The sequence below is a fragment of the Cuculus canorus genome, chromosome 1 (genome assembly GCF_017976375.1).
Source record: "Cuculus canorus isolate bCucCan1 chromosome 1, bCucCan1.pri, whole genome shotgun sequence".
Lineage (NCBI taxonomy): Eukaryota > Metazoa > Chordata > Aves > Cuculiformes > Cuculidae > Cuculus > Cuculus canorus.
In genome coordinates, this window is record NC_071401.1 from 156,436,148 (window position 1) to 156,456,186 (window position 20,039).

The 20,039-nt window shown below is 37.6% G+C and overlaps 1 protein-coding gene across 2 annotated transcripts in view; it reads right to left on the reverse strand.

Annotated features, from left to right (window-relative positions):
* The window catches only part of IFT56 (intraflagellar transport 56), a 48,382-nt gene that overhangs the window by 1,097 nt on the left and 27,246 nt on the right, over positions 1–20,039 (reverse strand). For both annotated transcript variants that reach the window (XM_009556596.2, XM_054075967.1), the window contains 5 exons: positions 13,922–14,010; positions 9,511–9,594; positions 7,300–7,369; positions 4,470–4,576; positions 962–1,095 (listed from right to left, as the gene is read on the reverse strand). In XM_009556596.2, the coding sequence (XP_009554891.2) occupies positions 962–1,095; positions 4,470–4,576; positions 7,300–7,369; positions 9,511–9,594; positions 13,922–14,010 (484 nt within the window). The remainder of the gene's footprint in view (positions 1–961; positions 1,096–4,469; positions 4,577–7,299; positions 7,370–9,510; positions 9,595–13,921; positions 14,011–20,039) is intronic.

The following is a 20,039-nucleotide window of genomic DNA, read 5'->3' on the forward strand; positions in this document are numbered from 1 at the left end:
TTAAGGTCCCTTCCAACACAAACTATCCTATGATTCTATGAAATAACATGGAAGTGAACATTAGCAATAGGAAAAAACAGTATGAAGCTGCAGTTTGCCAGCTACTTTACAGCAAGAACTCATATACTTATTAAAAATCACGCAAGCCATGTGTATTTTACTGCATCTACTGCAGTAATTGCTAAAAGGACACTTGAAGGGTGCAGTAGTTAATGAGATTATTCCAGCAGAGAAGGGAATACAAGGAAGGTGTAGAAGCCAAGATATGCACCTAGCAGTCACATATGGAACAGCAACTTTGGCCAGGGGAGGATGGCCATCTGGCATCACAGCAGACTATTCATGAGGGAACAGTTCCTAATCAGCCTCACTGCTCTCTCTCATTCTCCCATTCAGTGAAATGGGTCGAAAGCAAAATTATCATTAACACCAATAATTTCCTTTAAGCTTTCATGAAGTAAGTATATTTGTCAGACATAGACAGTGTCTTCAGAAAGCAAATTTTAGTGAAAACACAGTCTCATCTGCTCTTTGTTTAAAGAAATCGTGTCCTTCCTGCAGCGCTGAGTAAATGTTTCCTTAGCTCTGTTCTATGAACCTTAAAATGTCATGGGACAGATTTCCATGCTTATGTCATCAACATGAAATGAGGTTCTTTTGCCTCAGTTCATGAACATACTACATTTATAACATTGCTCTTCCTAATATATGTTGGTTTCCTACAGTTCAGAGCATTCGTCAGTAAGTTATTCTCCACCACATATTCTATAACTGTGGAAGATACACTTCGAATTGAATACTACATATGGAACCACTGGCCAGAGTGTCTGTTCTCTGAAAGGTCAGTGAAGGACTGGAAGAGGATATATAGCTCCTAAAGCTAAGATTATGATTCTGGCTTACAGGTAACAGGAAATAGGAAAAGAACAAAACAAATTCAGATACAACACAGAATACTCACTTTGCTTCTCGGCCAGCTATGATCATTTGGAAGACACCCACACAAGCACCTATCTTGCCCTCAGTGTATTCAGAATTACTGTCCAGTCTCTCCAGAATAGCAAATGCTTTGGCTGAATAGTAAAACTGACGCATCTGCACAGAAAGTGAAGCATTATTCCTGACTATATGACCATCTTTCAGAAGGGGATTAAAAATTTTGAGCTCAGTTTTCCAAAACCAGCAGTAAGACATAGAAGCAAAGTGCATTCTCCTGTTTTTCAGCAGGCAGCAAGTGACACAGAACAGGCACATTTCAGTTCTACAGAGGGAAACAGGCAGTATTGTAATGTTACTAGTCTATGCCTTTGAACACATTATAGACAACCTGCACTGTGAACTTTATCAGTTGGCATTTACTGGCCCTGTTTTGATCATAGACAGGTAACACTAGCTTACAGAACTTTTTTTATGAAGTGTCCTACCTAGTGTTGTACCGATTACGCTAAAGTCCTTGATAGAATATCAACTTCAAACTAGTCTGAACATTTGAAAATGGAACCACTTTTCCTCATCTAAAGATGGTCGCAGAGACATATTTTAATTTCTTTTGGGTTTAACTTAGAACTAAATGTTTTTCTTAACTGCTACAGTACAGTACAAAGTAAGATTCAGTGCCTCTATAATAAAAATCTTTCCTGAGCATAGGAAAATCTACTATGTACCCTGTTCTTTTCTGCCTCAGCTTCTCTACTTATAAATAGGAACAAGAAGCAAATTGGCTGGCGACAGTCAGTGTGAAAGGAGTGACCACAATAACTGTGGCTTTTGAAGACAGCATAAACTCATATGGACCTTATCTATGCCCATGAGTGTGCTTCACTTGGGCAAGCCTGAATAGCAATGTTGTTTGTGGCTAGGATCATCCCATAGGTGAACACAGAAGGAAATTCCTAAAGAAAGTGAGTATAAACGGTATCAGATGCGTCAGCTAAAAAGAAAAAAATGAACACTGATCTCTCCAAACAGATCTAGTTCCAGTAAGCAGATAATGGGTTTAACGTCCTCCTTCTAGCTGGCATAAAAGCAGGAATTGCTTCAACCCAAGTTCCCTGCACACGGATAATGTGGGCTATTGCATAAGAAGTAGCAAGAAATTAGCCAGAAGTTCTGAATCCCAGTTTCCTCACTGAACAACTTCTATCTGCATAGCAACAGTGCATCCAGCCACACTGAGTCTGAGGTCACTGTTGTCCTTCCTCCATTCATGTTCATTTAGCATTCTGTTGAGTGAAGCCCAGTGCGTCTTCTTAAGTTACAGCTATGGCACAGCCATGGAAACTGCTACATAAACTGAAACAACAGGGTCCTTGCCGTTTAGTGGAAGAGGCACAAACAGCTGGTAGAGTAGAAAGACAGGTTCTAAAGCTATATTAATCACTTTTGAAACAAAATTCCTTGAGCTTTGAGGCAGTCATTTTATGGCCATATGTAGAAATATAATTAAGCCAAAAAATTTAGTCCTTTAAGCATAGCTTTTAAGAGCTCTAGATAAATCCAAAGCATGGAGCTGCTTCTCCCCTAGAGTACAATAAGGTTTTGAGAAGAAGTTAGGCAAAGTAATCAATTGATTCAAGTGAGACTTATAATGGCCTAGAGAGAGATTTTACATAAGGTCTTATTATCAACTTGCTTGCACAAATTGCAGTTTTGGGAAACACCAGAGGCACAGCCACTTGCTTGAGCAACAAGACTTTTTGGGTGATGCAGTGGATGGAATACTTGAAAGATGTGCAAGGGATAATTTACTCAGTTTTAGGAGAAAGCTTTTGAGATCACAAGGTAAATTTTCTGATTTTCAGTTATGTGTTTGTTAGGATTTTGAGAATTTTATTTTGTTAGATGAAAGAAAACAGCAAAAAAGTTCCAGATTATATGCAGATACTGTTGCTCTTTGGAGAGCTTGGCTGAATTGAGAATCACTGGGAGCTTTCAACTGGACCCAGTTTACTATCTGTCCTCTATGACGGCAAGTTTGGTCACTGTATCTCTAACAAGCCTATACTAATAGCTGCTAGCTCTCATGTGTGGTCACTTGTATTAGGCTCTACTGGAACAGATCCATGAGCTTTATACCCATCATCCGTGTTCTGCTCTTCTTCTCACATCTTCCTTCTTAAAACAGTGAACAACTATATTTGCACAATCACAAAATTATGATTTTTTCTTATAGCTTATACTTAACCTAAAATTAATTAAATTAATAAAAGCTAAACCAGTTGCTCCCCAAATAACTTCAGTGCACCTTCTGATATAATAAATTCTGGCCAATACATTCTGAGAAGTGGATGCCCTGTGTCTCACTATGTCACTTTTCCAAAGAACACCCTTTTCTGTTGTCACTGAGCTGCTACTAGGTCTGAACACAGGGCAATACTCCTTGTAGATGGCACAGAAGATGCCAGATACAGCATCCTAGTATTGTCTATTGAAATCCTGCACAGCACCACTCTGATTAGGACAACCAATTTCTCTTTCTCTGATAATACCATTTACAATCCTCTCAAACAAGTTTTCTTTATATGCCTCTACATCCTTCCTGTGGATGAAGCTCTTTGTTTTCTTTCCACGCTTTGCAGAGCAGCAAGAAAACTTGAATCAGAGCTTGGTCTCACTGTGTACAGACACCATGTGAAGAATTAGATGTTAGGAATTCAGGCAGAATCATAATCAGCTTCCCAAGATGTCTTCACTATTAACACAGCTTTGTATAAACGAGAATTTGGAGGTGTGCCAGCACTATATTAGCACGAAACATAAGAATGAGTAAACACAATCTAGAAACTTAGTACAAGATAGGTAGCATATCTTTTAACTTGTTCTAGTAGGGATGGTCTGGGCATTTTAAAGTAGATATTGTCTTGTCTAGCTTGATTTTTAAAAATGTTAGACAGCTTAGTTTAACATCACCTCTTTAACTAGAAAAGGTTCCAAAGAAGAACTATTACACGTTAGTATGGATCCCACTGTAGGCAGATAAGCTTGCCATTTTTTGAATAATCTTATTTCTAATGACTATCCACACATTGTGTCTCTCTGCTTGACTCAGACAGACAGAATAGTGGCTGTGGGAATTCTCTCTCCATTTCCTTATGATTAACACAGGAGTATCTGCCATTGCCGTTACAGGCTGTAAGGGGAAATGCCACTGTCCTGGAAAAAATGCAGCACAAGCCTTCTTGCTGAATCCATGCTAGATTTTTTTTTCTTAAAATCCCTAGTAGGAGAAGAAACAGTTATCGTTATTGATAGCTCAAAGGTGCAGTAATTTACCAACGTTTTAATCAGTAGGTTGTCTACCAAGACAGCCTGTAGGTTAAAATACTGACTAATCCTTGCTAACTTATCTACCACACATTACTAGACAATCCACTGTTATTGAACAAAGTTCACTACCGGAAATTATGGGAAGTATAAAAAAATACATCTGTCGGTACAATCACTGAACTAAGGTGACAGAGAAAACTCACTTTGTAGCAATCATTTGCAATGAGCTGCAAAAGGTTAACGGACTCCCCCGAGGTCTCCATCTTTGCATAGAGCATCCAGGCAAGCTGTGGCTTCTTATTCATAATATCTGCAATAACAACAAAAAGCTGGGATAGAGAAAAGAATATGCCACTCACAATACTCGATGGCAAGTGAAATAAATGTTCCTAAATTTCCTTGCTTAATGTAAGTGCATGCCTCACCCTGTGAGCACGAGGTTGGGAAGGAAACTTGTCCTCCTGCCTAGTGATAACAGCAATTCAGAGAGTACCAGTGTCAAGAGGAATAATTATGGCATTCACATCTCAATTTGTATTTCACAGATACAGCAATAAGCACAACTCTCATGATTTCAGATGTGATTAGGGAAAAGAACGGGAAGCATTAGAGAAGTTATTTTATGCAGGAGAATGAACTGTGGCAATCCATTTAGATGGTGACATTTAGGATTATGTGTTCCTAAACACAGAAAAAAGCTAATTGGCACTGAACCAAAGTCTTTAATACTTGGTGCCCACCTCAACCTAAACATTTAAATCCCATGAACTACAGCAAATCAAAGTGAGGAGGGGGCATGAAGCAAACTTGTTATTAAGCATCTACTAGAAAAATATTTCCAAATGCTTGAGATTTTGTGCTGGTTTTAAATTTGTCTATGTGTATAGAATTCTTCATTGGCCTTTAACTTCAACATCACTGCTATACACAATTAGAAATAAAAGAATCTGAATTTTCTGTGTCGGCAAATGGAAATTCTACTAGAGTGTTCGAACACAAAGACTTCTAAAATTTGATTTTCTGGAGACAAGGACACATTCTATTGAATCTCAGGCTGACATTGGTAATCCCAGACTCATTCAAGTACAGGGAGAAAAGAAAATGGAACTAAGTATTCCTTTCTTTTTCAAGTCTTACCAACTACCCACTGAGTAGTTGGCTGTGCACACATGGACCGCTTGTGTTTGGCAGAGATATAATAAGTTAATGCACGCGTTGCAGATAGAATGGGTGGCAATCATCAACAAGAAACATGTAACAACAAATTATAGGATTCATGGACACTTCTCATCTAGGAGGCAGCAAGACATCAAATCAGATTTTTTTCTTTCATCAGTTCCAGATACCATGCACAGCAGCAAATAGCCAGGTCTTCATTTCCAAATACCAACCCATCTATCCAGAGAAATGCAGTATTGGGCTAATTCAATGGGTTTTTTTGCCTCCTCTTTAAGAACGATTTGGTATAAATAGGACAATAGTATCAAACCAAAAAAATAGCATCCAAAAAAGATGCTTCTCTGGTATTTTCTACCCTTTCGAACTATTTCAGCGCTGAATTGTTTATGACTCAATATCTAATCATACTTCAACATGAATGCATTACAATGCTTTGTAATTTCTACAGCAGCTTATAATCAGAAGACTAATAGTAATTTACATACATGATACTGAAATATAACTTTACTAATCACTGAACAGTTGTTTCAGCAAAGAATTCTAGCAGCTATTTGTGAATGAAAAATGATAAATTTTAAGACAGACAGAGAAGAAAAGACTAGTTCTACAGAAATTTCAGCAGGAATTCAGAATGGCAAAAGGCACACAAGAATAAATAGCAAATCATGTGAAAGAGCTAGAAAATTTACAACTGATAACATGGTGTTAATTCTACTTCTTGCATAAGCAGCACCTTCAAAGAGTTCTGCATCCTCAGATGTATGTCAAGGAACTACTACGGCAAAGAATGGAAGGCATAAAAGCCATGTACTGAACAATCACGATTTCCCTTTGCAATGGGAACTCTCCCATCTCAAAAATTCACATAAAATACTCTCATATAAAACACTTAAACATAACCAGGTACTGCAGCTTAATGAAAGAGGAAATCAACTGGCACATCCTAAAATAGAGTCATAGATAGGCATCTATAGGTGTGATTTGCCTGCCTGGAAAAATCACCTTAGAGATGTTGACCACATCTGCAATACGTTATCATGTCCCAAAGCATATATAATTACATTCCACGTACAACTACTTAAAATTGTTTGTTAAGAGAATGTTTTTGTATTGAGGCACTGTGAAGAAAACAAATTTGCCTAGGGAGTCTCAGACTCGAGGCATTAGAAAAGCCCACCTTTGTACTATTTTGGACATGGCGCTGCAGCTGTACTGAGGTGTAGTCTACAATGTTTTAAAAACTAACTTGAATATACTGAATAAAATTTGCAGTAGAACAGTAAACATACAAAAAATTTCCTGGTTTCAAGAGAAAAATGAACTTTTATGGAAGAAAAAACATGCTGAGATTATAAAAGATATCCCTCAGGCACAGGAGTTTGGACAACATGAAGAACAAAGTGGTAGGAAGAAAAATACCACATATGCTTCCCTAAGTCTTCTCTCCCCTACACATCTGACATTGGCTACCCTTGAGGTAGGACAGACCTTTGTACCTGACCCAGTATGGATGCTTCTATTTTTTATGTTTTACTTTGAACATTTTAGAGTTGTAACTCGGACTTTTAAGATAGGAAATCTTTGCTCAAACAATTGGAGCAGACAACTAAGTGGATAAAGATTCACTGGTTAGGACAAAGCCGCACTGACGGAACAGTAACAGTGCTGCACCAAAGCAGTAATTGTTTACTAAAGGTGAATAACCACCCACACTGCAACTAGTGCAATCAGCTTTTCACTTTCACAGTCCCGAATCCACCTCCAACATTAAATTCAATTAAGAAAGTGGATTGCCAAGACTGATGCAATAGAGGAGGATCTCTTTTCCGCAATGTTGAGGGTAAAATGACTCACAGCAGCGAGCTAGCCAGCTAATGTAGACAAAATCATTCTTTATCTTCTCACTCTGGATCAAAAGAAACACCTGCAGGAAGAAGGGAAATAAAAGATTATACATGCTTGTAACTTTAAAACAAATGGGAGGCAGACCTGCCTCGTTTCAACATGCAGCTAAAAGTTAAGCCAAACGAGCAACTGCTTCATGTGAAAAGCTAGGGTACGCGAATGCAGCACAAGGGCATGGCTCTTTTGGGTAGGTGAAGGATTTAAACAGAGCCATGCTTATCAAGAGATTTCTGCAGCTTCAGAAGGTTGAGCTGTGTGGAGGGTGCGGCCTGCTCTGAACAAGTGCCAGTGGGCGGCCATGCAACACGAACCACACAAAGGAACACTGGGCCTGTGGGAAAAGCTATTTGGAATGTGTTTGTTTAGAAAGCAATGCAAGCAATTACATTAGCATCTTCTTGAAATACCAGAAATTTCACATATATATGAGCCTTTCCTCCCCATACACGTCAAAGATCATTCCAGGTCAGCAATAAGCCATTTCTAACCATATTTGTTACACTAAGGTTCTGAGGCAAAATATTTGTCTTTTATAACTTACTGTACAAATACAGGTTTGTTACATTCTACATCTGAAAGGATGCGTGGGGGGAAGTTACACATTTTAAAATGTACTCTGGCTTTGCTCACAGAAAAAAGCTACAGAAGCCTCTCTCTGTAACTTTACTAGGATGCTACTGGCAAAACTAAAAACACCTTTATAGATGCAGATGCACTTACTGGAACAGTGAGTTCCACAAATTACCAACATTTTTATTGGTTAAACATTGCTGATCCCCTAATTTCAGGGGCTTAGGGAGGGGGTAAAAGGGAAGAAATAAAAACATAGCAGCATTATCTCTCTATGTAACATTTTATCATAGGTTTTATTTCATTATGTCCAGGGATGTAAGCTTTCAAATAATTAATAAATGCTACATGTGGAGATTATTGCAACTTTACAAGACACTAGGGAAGGGAGATATTTGTATCAAAGTGTCATTACAATCAAAGATCAGACATCAGGCCAGACTAATCAATTTAATCACATAATTCTGTTATTTAAATGCATCACCTATGTTACACAAGTTTCTATAGATTCATTTGAAGAGGAAATACGTCAATTAACAACAGCTCACACCTTTGTGTTTCTTCATTGTCTGGCTGCAGCTAAAGCTTACTTTTAGCATTATCGTTTCTACGAAGTCTCAGGGATCAGCATAGCCTGCTAGCATAGTTTTAACAGATACTCACATACATTTTCATTAAGCTAACTAAACTAAGGTAGGTGAATTGAAATATATATCCATTTTTCTGACAGTTTTGAATATTTTTCTTAATGAGAGATGCAATTTCAGGTCACAGAAATTAAGGAGGTGGGTGCTGGGGGAACACAAAAGAAGAAAAGGAAAAACCCAGGATGCTCTCTGTCGTCAAGAAACGTGAAGAGTTAAAAAGCAATACAGGAGAAACAAACAAAAAAAACCCAAGCCAACGAAACTTATATGATTCATTTTAGACTACGTGGCTGTTTTGGTTTCTTTTCTGGCTTGTCTTCTTTCTTGTCTTGTGGAAAAATGTTGCTTCCATCTTCATAATAGCTAGTTGCTTTTGCATATTTTACTTATAATTAAGTTTCTACTGCACATAGACACAAAAAATGCTGTGTGTAGAAGTTAATCTCTTCCAGCTGCGTCTGGATGCTGCTGAATAAGATAGTGAGCACTTCCTCTTTTCTTCTCACATCTCCCAGAGGAAGACATTTGTTTTTTTAAGCACAAATTTCTAGGGACACCTATAAGCTCTTCACTATTCGGGCGTCTTCTACTTAGCATGCCCAAGTCAGTCTGAACAATGAGACTGCCTAGGATCTCAGACAAAGCGTAGGAAATCTGATTAAGAGGGCATTCTTTGATCAATTAGAGATAGCTGCAAGCACTCTTGTGATACACCACAAGCAGCATGAGTCCCCATATACCCCCCATTACAAGATTAGCATGATAATCTTTCCTGAATAATGCTCATTGAGAGTTCCAGTTCCTCTAAGAAGGGGAAGATCATGTTCCACACAACCTACTTATTTTCAACCAACATGAAGGTCTGGAGGAAGAAAAGGAAGGAAAGAGGGGAGTATGTGGGAAATGTTTCCATTGTTTTTCTTTAAATACAGTATATACATACCTCTTCAGCCTCAATAAAATTGCCCACGGCAGCTTTGGCTTGAGCGTAGTTAAAGTTAAAAATGTCATTGTTGTAGAAGTAATTCTGGAAAATAAGCCACACAGACAAAACCTAAACAAATAAACAAAAAAAAGCCTCCTTCCACCGTGTAACAACATTAAAAACACCCCCCTCCCTTAAATCTGAGTCAGACTATATCAAGACAATGGGAAGGAAAAAGAAAAACCCACATTATGAACATACGGCATTTATAAACAGTGGGTAGAAAATTATGGACTGGCTTTCCATCCTAGATTCGTGACTACAAACACAGCTGGAACATTCCACAGCATTAACCATGAGAGATCTGCTGAATGTTCCAAGCTCAGAACTGCAGTGGCAGCTTTTGTGGGTATAATTTTCACTTTGGGCATGTGAAGACGTGCTGTGCTGCCATAGTCTCTTTCACCTCCCAAGCACTTATTTCACCACACTAGGGTGGTAAATAGGCAGTTGACTCCTTAATAGCTTAAGGAGATGAACAGTTTATTTTTCCAAGACTTCTCAAGGTTCAACAAGAGATCCTGTGGATCTGGTTATGTGACAGAAGCTAGTCTGACACACTGGATCACATAATGGAGGTGGAGCCACAGTATCTGGCTGTAGCCAGGCAGCACACCATGTCATGGGACTTAACCTTAAGCTCAAGCCTTGTTTAGAGGCACCCTTCTCCCTATCTGAAGTGCAACTCTTAAGTTTTTCTCTCCCATAATATTTGGCTGGACAGATCTGGTTAATGACAGATCAGATTGATCTAGCTGTTTTCTAAAAAGCTCCACGGGCCAAATCAGGAAATATAACTGTAGGTATAGGTTAGCCTGATGTTTGTGTTTGACCCAAATAGCTTCAATTTGATTATAGTCAGATGCCCAGACTGAAGGATAACTCAGATGACCAGAAATCAGCTGAGTGTGTTCTACATTCAGCACTGTCTCACACTGCTGCACCAGTGGACCTGGTAGAGGTAAGGTGGAACACAATACCACAGCTGCAATCGTGGATGGGATGGGATTGAGGATCGCTGCCGAGGAGAGGTGCAGTGCTTATGAAAGAGCATGAGAAAAATGCAGGGTGGTTTAACCACTACAGTCACTGTAAGAAAAGCCTTCCTGGGTGCCTAATGGCAAGGTGTGTGGAAGAAGAGACTTTTTTCCCTTATATAACATCTATAAAAGAAAGAGAATTTGTGTGGACATATCAATCTTTTTGTTTTGCATTAAAGTGCAAGGAGAGGGTAAAAAGCATAGTTTGGATTGTACAAAAGCTATGGGAAGCAAGGGACAAACCCCTTTCCCAGTGCTCTCTATCTTCTTTGATGACATAGAGACACTCGAAGAACCTCCTTCCTTCCCTGTCACAGGCAGTCAATAAAGGGTACAGAACCAGTCCACCCACATACATCCAGGCAGTAAAGAGCGCTGGGAGGTGTCACCATTTTCTATGTCTACATTTTACCCTAACAGTCTATGTTAGTGTCCAAAAGCTGGCAAATACAACAAGCTCCATGAAAGCAAAAGGATGAATCAATTGGATGAATCTTAAGCTCAGTTTGTGAAAACATTTCAGTACCCTTAGGGTGAACTAACTGGTTTCACCATATGAGAATTACAACACTTTACTGTATTATTCCTCAATGATAGTTTCGTTTGAATCAGCACAAGTCCCAGGTTAAACAAAACTGATAAGCAAGATATCAGTTTTGCTGCCTGGATAGTTTCTTCTGTTCAAATAGCCCTGATTGTATTTTCGAATTAAAACAGAAAAGAAACCCTGTTGGCAGCAAGATTCAAAACCTGTGTCATTCTATCCTGGCTGTATTAGTCCTAGAGACCAGATCTGCTACAAAAACAAAACCAGCAGAAATGAACTGGTGCTGTTGATAGTGCAACACATAGACAACAGCTAGATGGTTTGTTTGTTTGTTTGTTTGTTTGTTGTTTTTTTTTAACCCACTGATGTACCTAGCTTCACTTTTTTCACGGTCTTTTTAGTGGTCTTCAATCTTTTCCTAAAACTATTTGTGCTCTGAGTGATGTCCATTTTGTCGAGATGCTCAGACACAACTCAGCTGAGCCTGAATTAGCTTGTCTTTTCAGTTGATTCTCAGTCTTATAATGTCACCCTCAGGGCAGCTGGCAATACATTTATAATAAGTTGTCCTTTGAGACATTCTCATGCCTAAAGCAGTTTTAATCAATCATGGATGAAGGTGGTGTTTCCTAAGAGAATATCATGCAAACAATCTTTACAGAGTGCACTGCTCCACTTACAGAGCTGCAAAGATTCTACTGAAGCTTATTCCTGTGAATGAAACACAAAGGGCACTCTAAAGCCGCCTAAGCCTTGACTGTAAAAATATAAATTATTTGCATCTGTGTGATCTGATGAGAAGGGAAATGACTTAAGTAAATCTGAGTAGGGGCCAGTCTCAGCTAAAAAATGATGAGGATGACCAACTAATTCAAAAGAACCACGTAGGAAAAGCAGTAGCAGGCAGAAAAAAATTGTCCCTAGACTTCGCTATTTATCAACTGAACTATTCTCAAATTAACAACCTTTGAGAATTTAAGAAATATATATCTTACTTAAGCTTCATAATTTTGCAACTTGCTAAGACACAATACAGAAAACCTTCCAGATTTGTAGCCTCAGCTCTACCTTGAACTATGACAATGAGTTCCATACACCAACTGTGTTCTGAGAGGGACAAAATGCATTTTCTTAGAAAAGACACTATGAGTTTGTTGCGATTCCAGCAACAACTATCTCACTAATCCCTTCCCTGTGGCACTTCTCCTGCCTCATGACTCTGAGGTATCCTCTGATCTCTCTATTGCCCACTTTCATCCTCTTAATTTCTGTTTACTGTCTTGTTCATCTCTGGCTCTTTCCTTTACAAACACTAGCCTTGCTTTCCAATATTAATGTCAGTACTAGTGACAACTCAATTTGCCTCTCCAGATGCTCCTCTCTCTGTCTCATTTCTAAGCCTTCCCATATAACTTGGAAATGGTGAGTAATTGCATTTAACCTTAACCTCTTCAGGTTAGAACGAGTTGTTTAAGAACTTTTTAAAGGAAACTGAAAAAGCTGGGTATTTCTATGGAGGGACTCATTCCATTCTAAGATAAGTGTAAGAAATACATCGGATGAATTCTCCTCTGGAAATTACCATCTGCACCTGTTTGCTATAGATGGAGAACAGGTGATCAGTTGTAACTAAAAATTAGAACTTTAGATGGCTCAAGTTAGGCAAAACAAATCTCACTGTTAGTTTCCAGCTCTCCTTTTTTTCCAATTACACACACACACTGAGGGGTGGTGGAGTGTCTCTTTATTCCACTACAGGGGAGACATTCCAGTGGCTACAGCCACTTGGGATTTCCTCAATGACCTCTTTCCAGATGAAGTTTAAGTCTCTACATCTTCCTCATTTTACACTCTTTAGCTGCTTTTGGCACCATTACAACCACCTGACTTTCTTTAGATCTCACCCTCCTTAGAACATTGTAATTGTGCTCATCTTGTTTATCTCCCCAATAATTTCTTTTTAGATTCTTGTTTCTTTTTCTACCAAATATAGAGTTCTTACAACTTTAGTTCCAAGTCACTAGAACAAGTCAGCAATCAGTTAATGCTATAATCACACTCAAGCCTCTCTTTTTCCTCACATCTGACTTCTAACTAGATATCTGTAAACCACATCCATTTTACCCAATGAATACCAATGATCTGATAATGCTGCATTATAACTGAAAATACCTTCTCTTCTTATTTTAAAAAATGCAGGATGCCACCCAGATCACTTCTGCAAAAATATTATTCTTAGCTTACTACCTTGGTAGCACTGCCCTATCTTAACCCTTCATTGACTGCTTTCCTTGTAAAATATAAGCATTATTACTTTCAGAGTCCTTTGCGTCCTATCTTCATTGCACATTCATTAAAATGTTGTCCCCAGTTATTAACCAATGACAATAGTCACCATCACTCTTTTGATAAATCTTAAGAAAACATTTTGGTTTTTTCTTCCATGCTGCCCACTCCATAAATACCCACAATTTTTTTTCATTGCCTTCCTTTAATCATCTTCCTCATCTTTTGTGATGCCACCAGAAAGCTTGATAATGCTTAAATTGCAAGTGTAATGAGACCATGATGCCCATTGATGCTGTCTCAAACTGCTTCTTTACATTTTGATCCATTTGCTGTAATGACCACTCACATCCCACTCTTGCTCCTGTGTCTTGCTCTTACCATTGTGTTTCTGTAACTCTTTATGTTTATACAGTGTCTCACAGAGTACAGTGTAGTTTCATAAGCAGTGATTCCATGCTTTACAGTAATACTGCTATAATATAAGAATACTAACCTTGACTGAGTCGAGGTAAGTTATGACATTATCGAACTGTCTCGTGAGAAAGAAGTAGGAGGCCATGCATTGTCTCCCTGGAATGGTATCTAAAATTCAAAAGAGAAATGCAGATTTGTAGAATTTAAAAATCACACGATAATGGAAATCACTGCTGTGATTGCTGGCAACTACAAAAGCAGCTACCTTCTAAAAATAGCATTATTTGCCTTTTCAGAGAAAGAACCATACTAAAGGTTAGAAAAAACATTAGATCATCCTGTCAACTTTCTCTACAGCAGACAATAACTATTGTAAGACTGTATCCAACAGCAAATTCTACAGAGATAAATTGTTTAAGTAACAGGCCTTTTCCATGACACAATTTATGTAGCATAATTTTACTGTGAATCTTTCTTACTCTTAGAAAATGACAAATGATACAAACCCTAAGTTTGTTATTCTAACCTCATTAGCCTTTTTCTGTAAAATTACACTTTTCAGCTAGCCTGGACAATGCAGCTCTACATCTTTTAATTTAGTTCCAGTAAGAGAAGAAACTTGATACCCTGAAAATGTTGTTATAAAAGAATTAATAGATGCATAAGAAAAATAGTGATACTACAATATGAAGATAAATGTCCACGCATTTGGGACTACCACATTGCTCACAAGTGGTAAAGACATAAAAAAGTCAGGCATGTCAGTTCAAATAAGTGTCAGGAAACTTTGCTGCATACTATGCTGTCACCTACTCTGAAATTGCAAGCTGTGTTGCTGAAAAACTGTTCCAAAGCTTTTTTAGAGATTCTGAAGTAAGCTAACCAGGACTAATTTTTTGTAAGACCCAGCCAGCAGGGATTGGTCAGAGATGGATGAACCCAAGTAGCAGCTGGGAAGGCATAAAAGCAAGGGATGTCAAATCACTACTATTTCCACGTCAAGTAATCATTAGAGAACATGCTGCTCTGTGCAGTTTGGTAAGGTGACAGAGAGAAGATCCTTAGGCTACCAACAGCCCTGAAGTAATCTGCTCCTGTGGGTTAGTTACCATCAATCCATCCACATTAGAAAATCTTTTCTGTATATAAAAATTCCATGTATCTGAAGACCAATATTTTGACTCCATACCACAGCACAAAACATAGTATTCCACTGGAAAATTGTATACTCTCCTTCAAATAAGGGAAGGTAGTAACTGCTGCTGGAAAGCACTACATGAGATCTCAATATATATTTCAAATGAAAGCAGAATATTCTCATTTTTTATCTTTTAGTGCTAGGAGATACTGAGCTTGGATGTCCTGTCATTCCCATATAGAGACAATCCACAATTATCTATGTCTGAACTGCATCATTCAGTTCTCCAACTTAAGAAAATCCTCTGGTTATTTATGAAATGTTCACTCAGGAGCAGAAACTGGCCTGCATATTTATCTGTCCTTTTTTTACATGCAGGCATACTTATCATGCCACACATATGCCTTGACGTCACAACACCAGAAACAGTTTTCCTCAGTGTTGCTCCACTCATTTTCATTGTAATGAGAATGTAGGTACCTCAAAAGTACTTGTTTTCTCTTACATCCAATTTTTGAAGTTCATAAACTCAAAGCAATTTATTTTAAACAAAATTAAAAAAAATGCATATAAACACACAAAGAAGACTTAAAATTGAGAATAAATTTTCAGTAAAAATGATCAGTAACAAAATATTATAACTGCACTTTCTTTCCCCATACATAACTGGAGTTTCTAAGTTTCAGTATTTATTCTTATGTCCAAATTTTGGCAGAAAATTTTGTTATCCCAGGATACCATTCTCCACATACTTTCAGTGAAGGAGTTCATTAAAAAAACAAACAAGTAAAAGATCTGTAAACCTCATAAAGCTCAGCGATTAATCCTACTAGTGACAGAAAAAACAGAGTTTTATAGTTCAAATTCATCCCATGTGACTCATGCAGGAAGAGGAAAAAGTCCTCATTTTGAAAAACTACTTAGGGTGGCCTAGGAGAAACTCAAAGAAAAGACTGCACAAAGTCCAGAAGAAATGGTACATCCCTCCCACCCAACACCACATATGTCTGACATGGTCCTAAAAGGGAGTGACTGAAAATGAAAGGGGAGCTTTTCTCCACTATGCTTGCATAGTAGTGGGTAGTTTGTAAGACACGAAGTTAAGCATCAGAAACACAGCATTTAATGGAACTATTAATGTTCATTTACTTTCACTAATGTTCCTTTTGCCCTGTTTCCTCTTTAACTTATCGCAGAAATTTGTATCTGTTTAATTTTCCACCTAGTTGAGAGCCTGGGAGAAGAGGATGAGAGTTAACTATAAAAATATAGTTATATCCTCCTTTGTAATGCCAATTCCATTTCATATCATTGGAATGAAAAATTTTTATTTAGCTTAAAAAAGCCCAGCAAACCAAGCTGCTGTTCTTGGAGTTTTATTGCTGCTAGAAGGTGAATATTTACTCCTACACTATAAGCACTTCCTGTTCTTTTTCCTGTTGTTGTTTTTGGTGTCCCTACTCCTCTTAAAGTACATAACTTCTAACATGAGATGAAATGTATAAATGTACTGGAAAGGACTTTCACATTAAATCTGTTTGTTCTACATTTCTTGAATCTCCAAGTCAGAGATCTAATTAGCAATGGCAAAGGGCTTAATTGACGACTCCAAATTATTTTACAAATACATGACACTAAACTGTTTGTTGCTGCTTTCTTCTTAATGTAGTTACGGGATTTTCACTATTAAAAAGAGCAAGTCAGAAAGACAGGACCTTGTTTTGGAAAAAAAAAATACTCCACATCTTCATTTTAATCCATTAATTTTTTATTATTTACATGAAAGTCAGGAGCCTTATAGGCCCAGTTGTGAGCAAAGACACAGTGTAGGAATTCCACACTCCAGCAAGCACAACCTACTTTCATAAAATAATACAGTGGTTTGTGTTGGAAGGGACTTTAAAAATCGTCTGGTTCCAACCCCCCTGCCATGGGCAGGGACACTTCTCACTACACTTACACTCCAATACATTTTATATAAATAATAATTATTAAGTATTATAAATCTTCAAATCAGCTAAGTAACTTGATAAAGATCTTAATCAAGTGGTATGAGCTCCTCACAAGGACTGGCCCAGTAGGAAGTGCTAAAGCTCAACTTACATGCTTGAATAGCACTGCAAAAGCTCAAGTATACAACCAGCAAGAATACTGTTCTCCATTCTAAATCCAGCAAAACAAAGGCAGCAGATCATAAACCACCACGAAAATACAACAGAGGGGCTAACACACTAAGTTACATAAGAACATTAAAATGGTGACATTGAATCCAAAGTGTATCTGTTTCAGAAGCTTGCTCAATAAGAATATACAGCTATAAAATATTATATTCTGATTTCACATACAATATATAGAGTGATATGTAATGCGGCTTGCTCTAAAGCTTCTCCCAGATTCCAACATTTGAACTGAGGACTTTGTAATCATCACTGAAAAAAACTGCATTAAAGAGCCAATGGACTTTTCTTCTAAAATTTTTTTTATAGCTTCTGGTCCTCACAATATTCTATATCAAAGAAGTTGTGTTATGTGAAAAAGTAATTGGTGCTGTTTCTTTTAATTGTTTTGTGTGATGATTTATGTCAATGCTCTTTGTTTTGTTTATGTTACAGTAACTAATTCTTCTCTATTCCTCTTCTCATTGTCATTTATGATGTTCCACATGGCAAACATAAGCAAACTCAGTCATCATTTTCCAAGCCATGTGCTGTCCTTTAATCTCTCCTTGTTCAAGAAGCTACCCCGTTTCTCTGATCATCCTTGCTGTCTTTATTCTACCCTTTCTTGGTACACCATATTTTTTTTTAATTTAAGAACCAGAACTGCAGATGGTATTCAAGAAAGCAAACTTCATCTGTATATAATGACATAGTAATTATTTTTTTGTTCTCTTTTTTCTTCAACCTTTCTGATAATTTTGCAAATATAGTTTAAGTTCTGTTCCCCCCCCAAATACTACTTTGCATTTATTAAAGCTAAATTTAATTTGCATTTTATTACCCAGCCTCATCGTCACTAGGACAGATTTTATCATTGTGTAAGCTTTCATTTCTCCTACTACGGATATTTTTGTACTATTGGCAAACCTAGTGATGTTATTATCTGTTTCCTAAAACTCATTGAGGAACACAAGCCCTTTCTTTAAAGAAACAAAACGTTCTTTCAAGTCTTCAAATTGGGTGCATTTTATCCTTTTCACTGCTGCTTCACTGAAAATTTTCTGTTAGCAATGAGAAAGGTTGTTATGTAGCTTCCCTTCTTGAAATCAGTACTATGGAAATTTTTTGAGGTATTTGGTAACACATGGATTTTGACTTTTATTATACTCAGATCACCATAACAGAATCGGATTTTCATCATAAAATTTCAAATCGAGTTCTATGGAATCTTTGTATGGGTCTAGAGTCACGTGTTCATTTGTGTGTTCTACAAGAAAGATGAAAACTTTGCATTTAAAAATTAATTATCTATATTATGCCATGTCATTGCATTTACCGGGTCAATATGGGCAGAAGTCTCCAGCTATTACTTAATTCTCTATCTCTGTAAAACCCCTAACCTCTTTAATGTGCCAGTCACTGCCCACATCCAGGCTGTCTGGTGAATAATTTATCCTCAATACAATGAGTTTCCTACCACAGAATGTAATTTAAAGACATTTTATGTTACTCACAGATAAAGAAAATATATTTACTTTATTTTGAGAGAAGGCTTCTATAATGTTTAGAACCATTTCTCCAGGGGCAACCACTATTTAGTAACAACCCATGGTAAATTAAATAGGAACAATATCATATATCACCTTCCTCCTATCACATTTTAAAATTTTCTTTTTTTATAGCTTCCTCTTCTAAAACCAGATGTTCCATTTGATTAATCTTCCTGTAAAACATTTAGTATTTGTATAAAAAGACTTAGATATTTGGTCTTCATGTGTTTGCTTTTTGTTAAGTCCTATCTAAATCGAACTGTTTGCCTCTTCTCACTCCTACCCGGAGTTTGTTGACCTCCACCTGCCCTTCAGCTGAGGATACAAAATGCCCTTGCCTTACTTTGCCTCTACAGGAGGAGTTACCTTGAGCTGTGTCCTTTTCTGTATGCCAGCTTTCTCCCACAAGTTTTTAAGAAGATGACAAAGCAGTTTTTACATGGAAGTACCAAGAGTGTAAGATGCTTGCAGTAGTAATGTGCTTTCATTTACCTTTAGTTGGAACCAGTCCTACTCACGGGCTCATTTTTTTCAATTAACCCATCTTTCTAATTGCACTATATTTCTGTTCCTTCCCCCCCTTTTTGTTTTGGTGGTTTTTTTTTTTTTTCCTCAACCATACCTCTCTGTCTTGTTTTGCATATGGATTTAAAAATATTTCATGGTAGAATTAAGATTTCCTAACAATTTCAATTTTGGTTTTGAGCTATATCTTCACCATACATCTTTTAAGAATATCTTTGCTCAGACTATCTCTGTATTATTTTCATGCATGTATGCTATGGTCACTCATCAGACCTACGTGACTGTTAATGGGCACTAAGAGGTCTCCCATCATTGTATCAGTCACGGTGTCTTTACGGGCATCAAAAACCCAGTTAGCTATATGCCCACTAATCGAGTCCTCCACTAATACAGTTCGTATCGCTTCCTTCTGTTAGCTGGGATCTCAGCTCTGAAGGGATAACCTCAATGCAAAAGGAATGCATTAAGTAAGCCTCATCTATGGAACCACTTCCAGCCTTCCAACATGAAAAACATGCAACTCTGCTGCACAATCTCAACCATACAAGGGCTGCAAGGGGAACGGAATGGCTCAACAGTATTTCTGAAAGTTTCATCAGTGCTGCTGCTCTCTCTCTTGAGCTCCTTCTCTTTAGTCACCATGGACACAAGAGACAGCATTCTGTCTCTTAGGACCACGAGCTGTCTGCACCATAAATAAGCATGTTACCCACCTAAAGAAATAGTCCGGGTGACAATGCTTACAAAAGAAACTGGGAAGCTCCATTTCGGCTAAATTTCTGTGTTCCAACTACTGGCTTTTTTGCTTTTTTATTTTTTGATTTA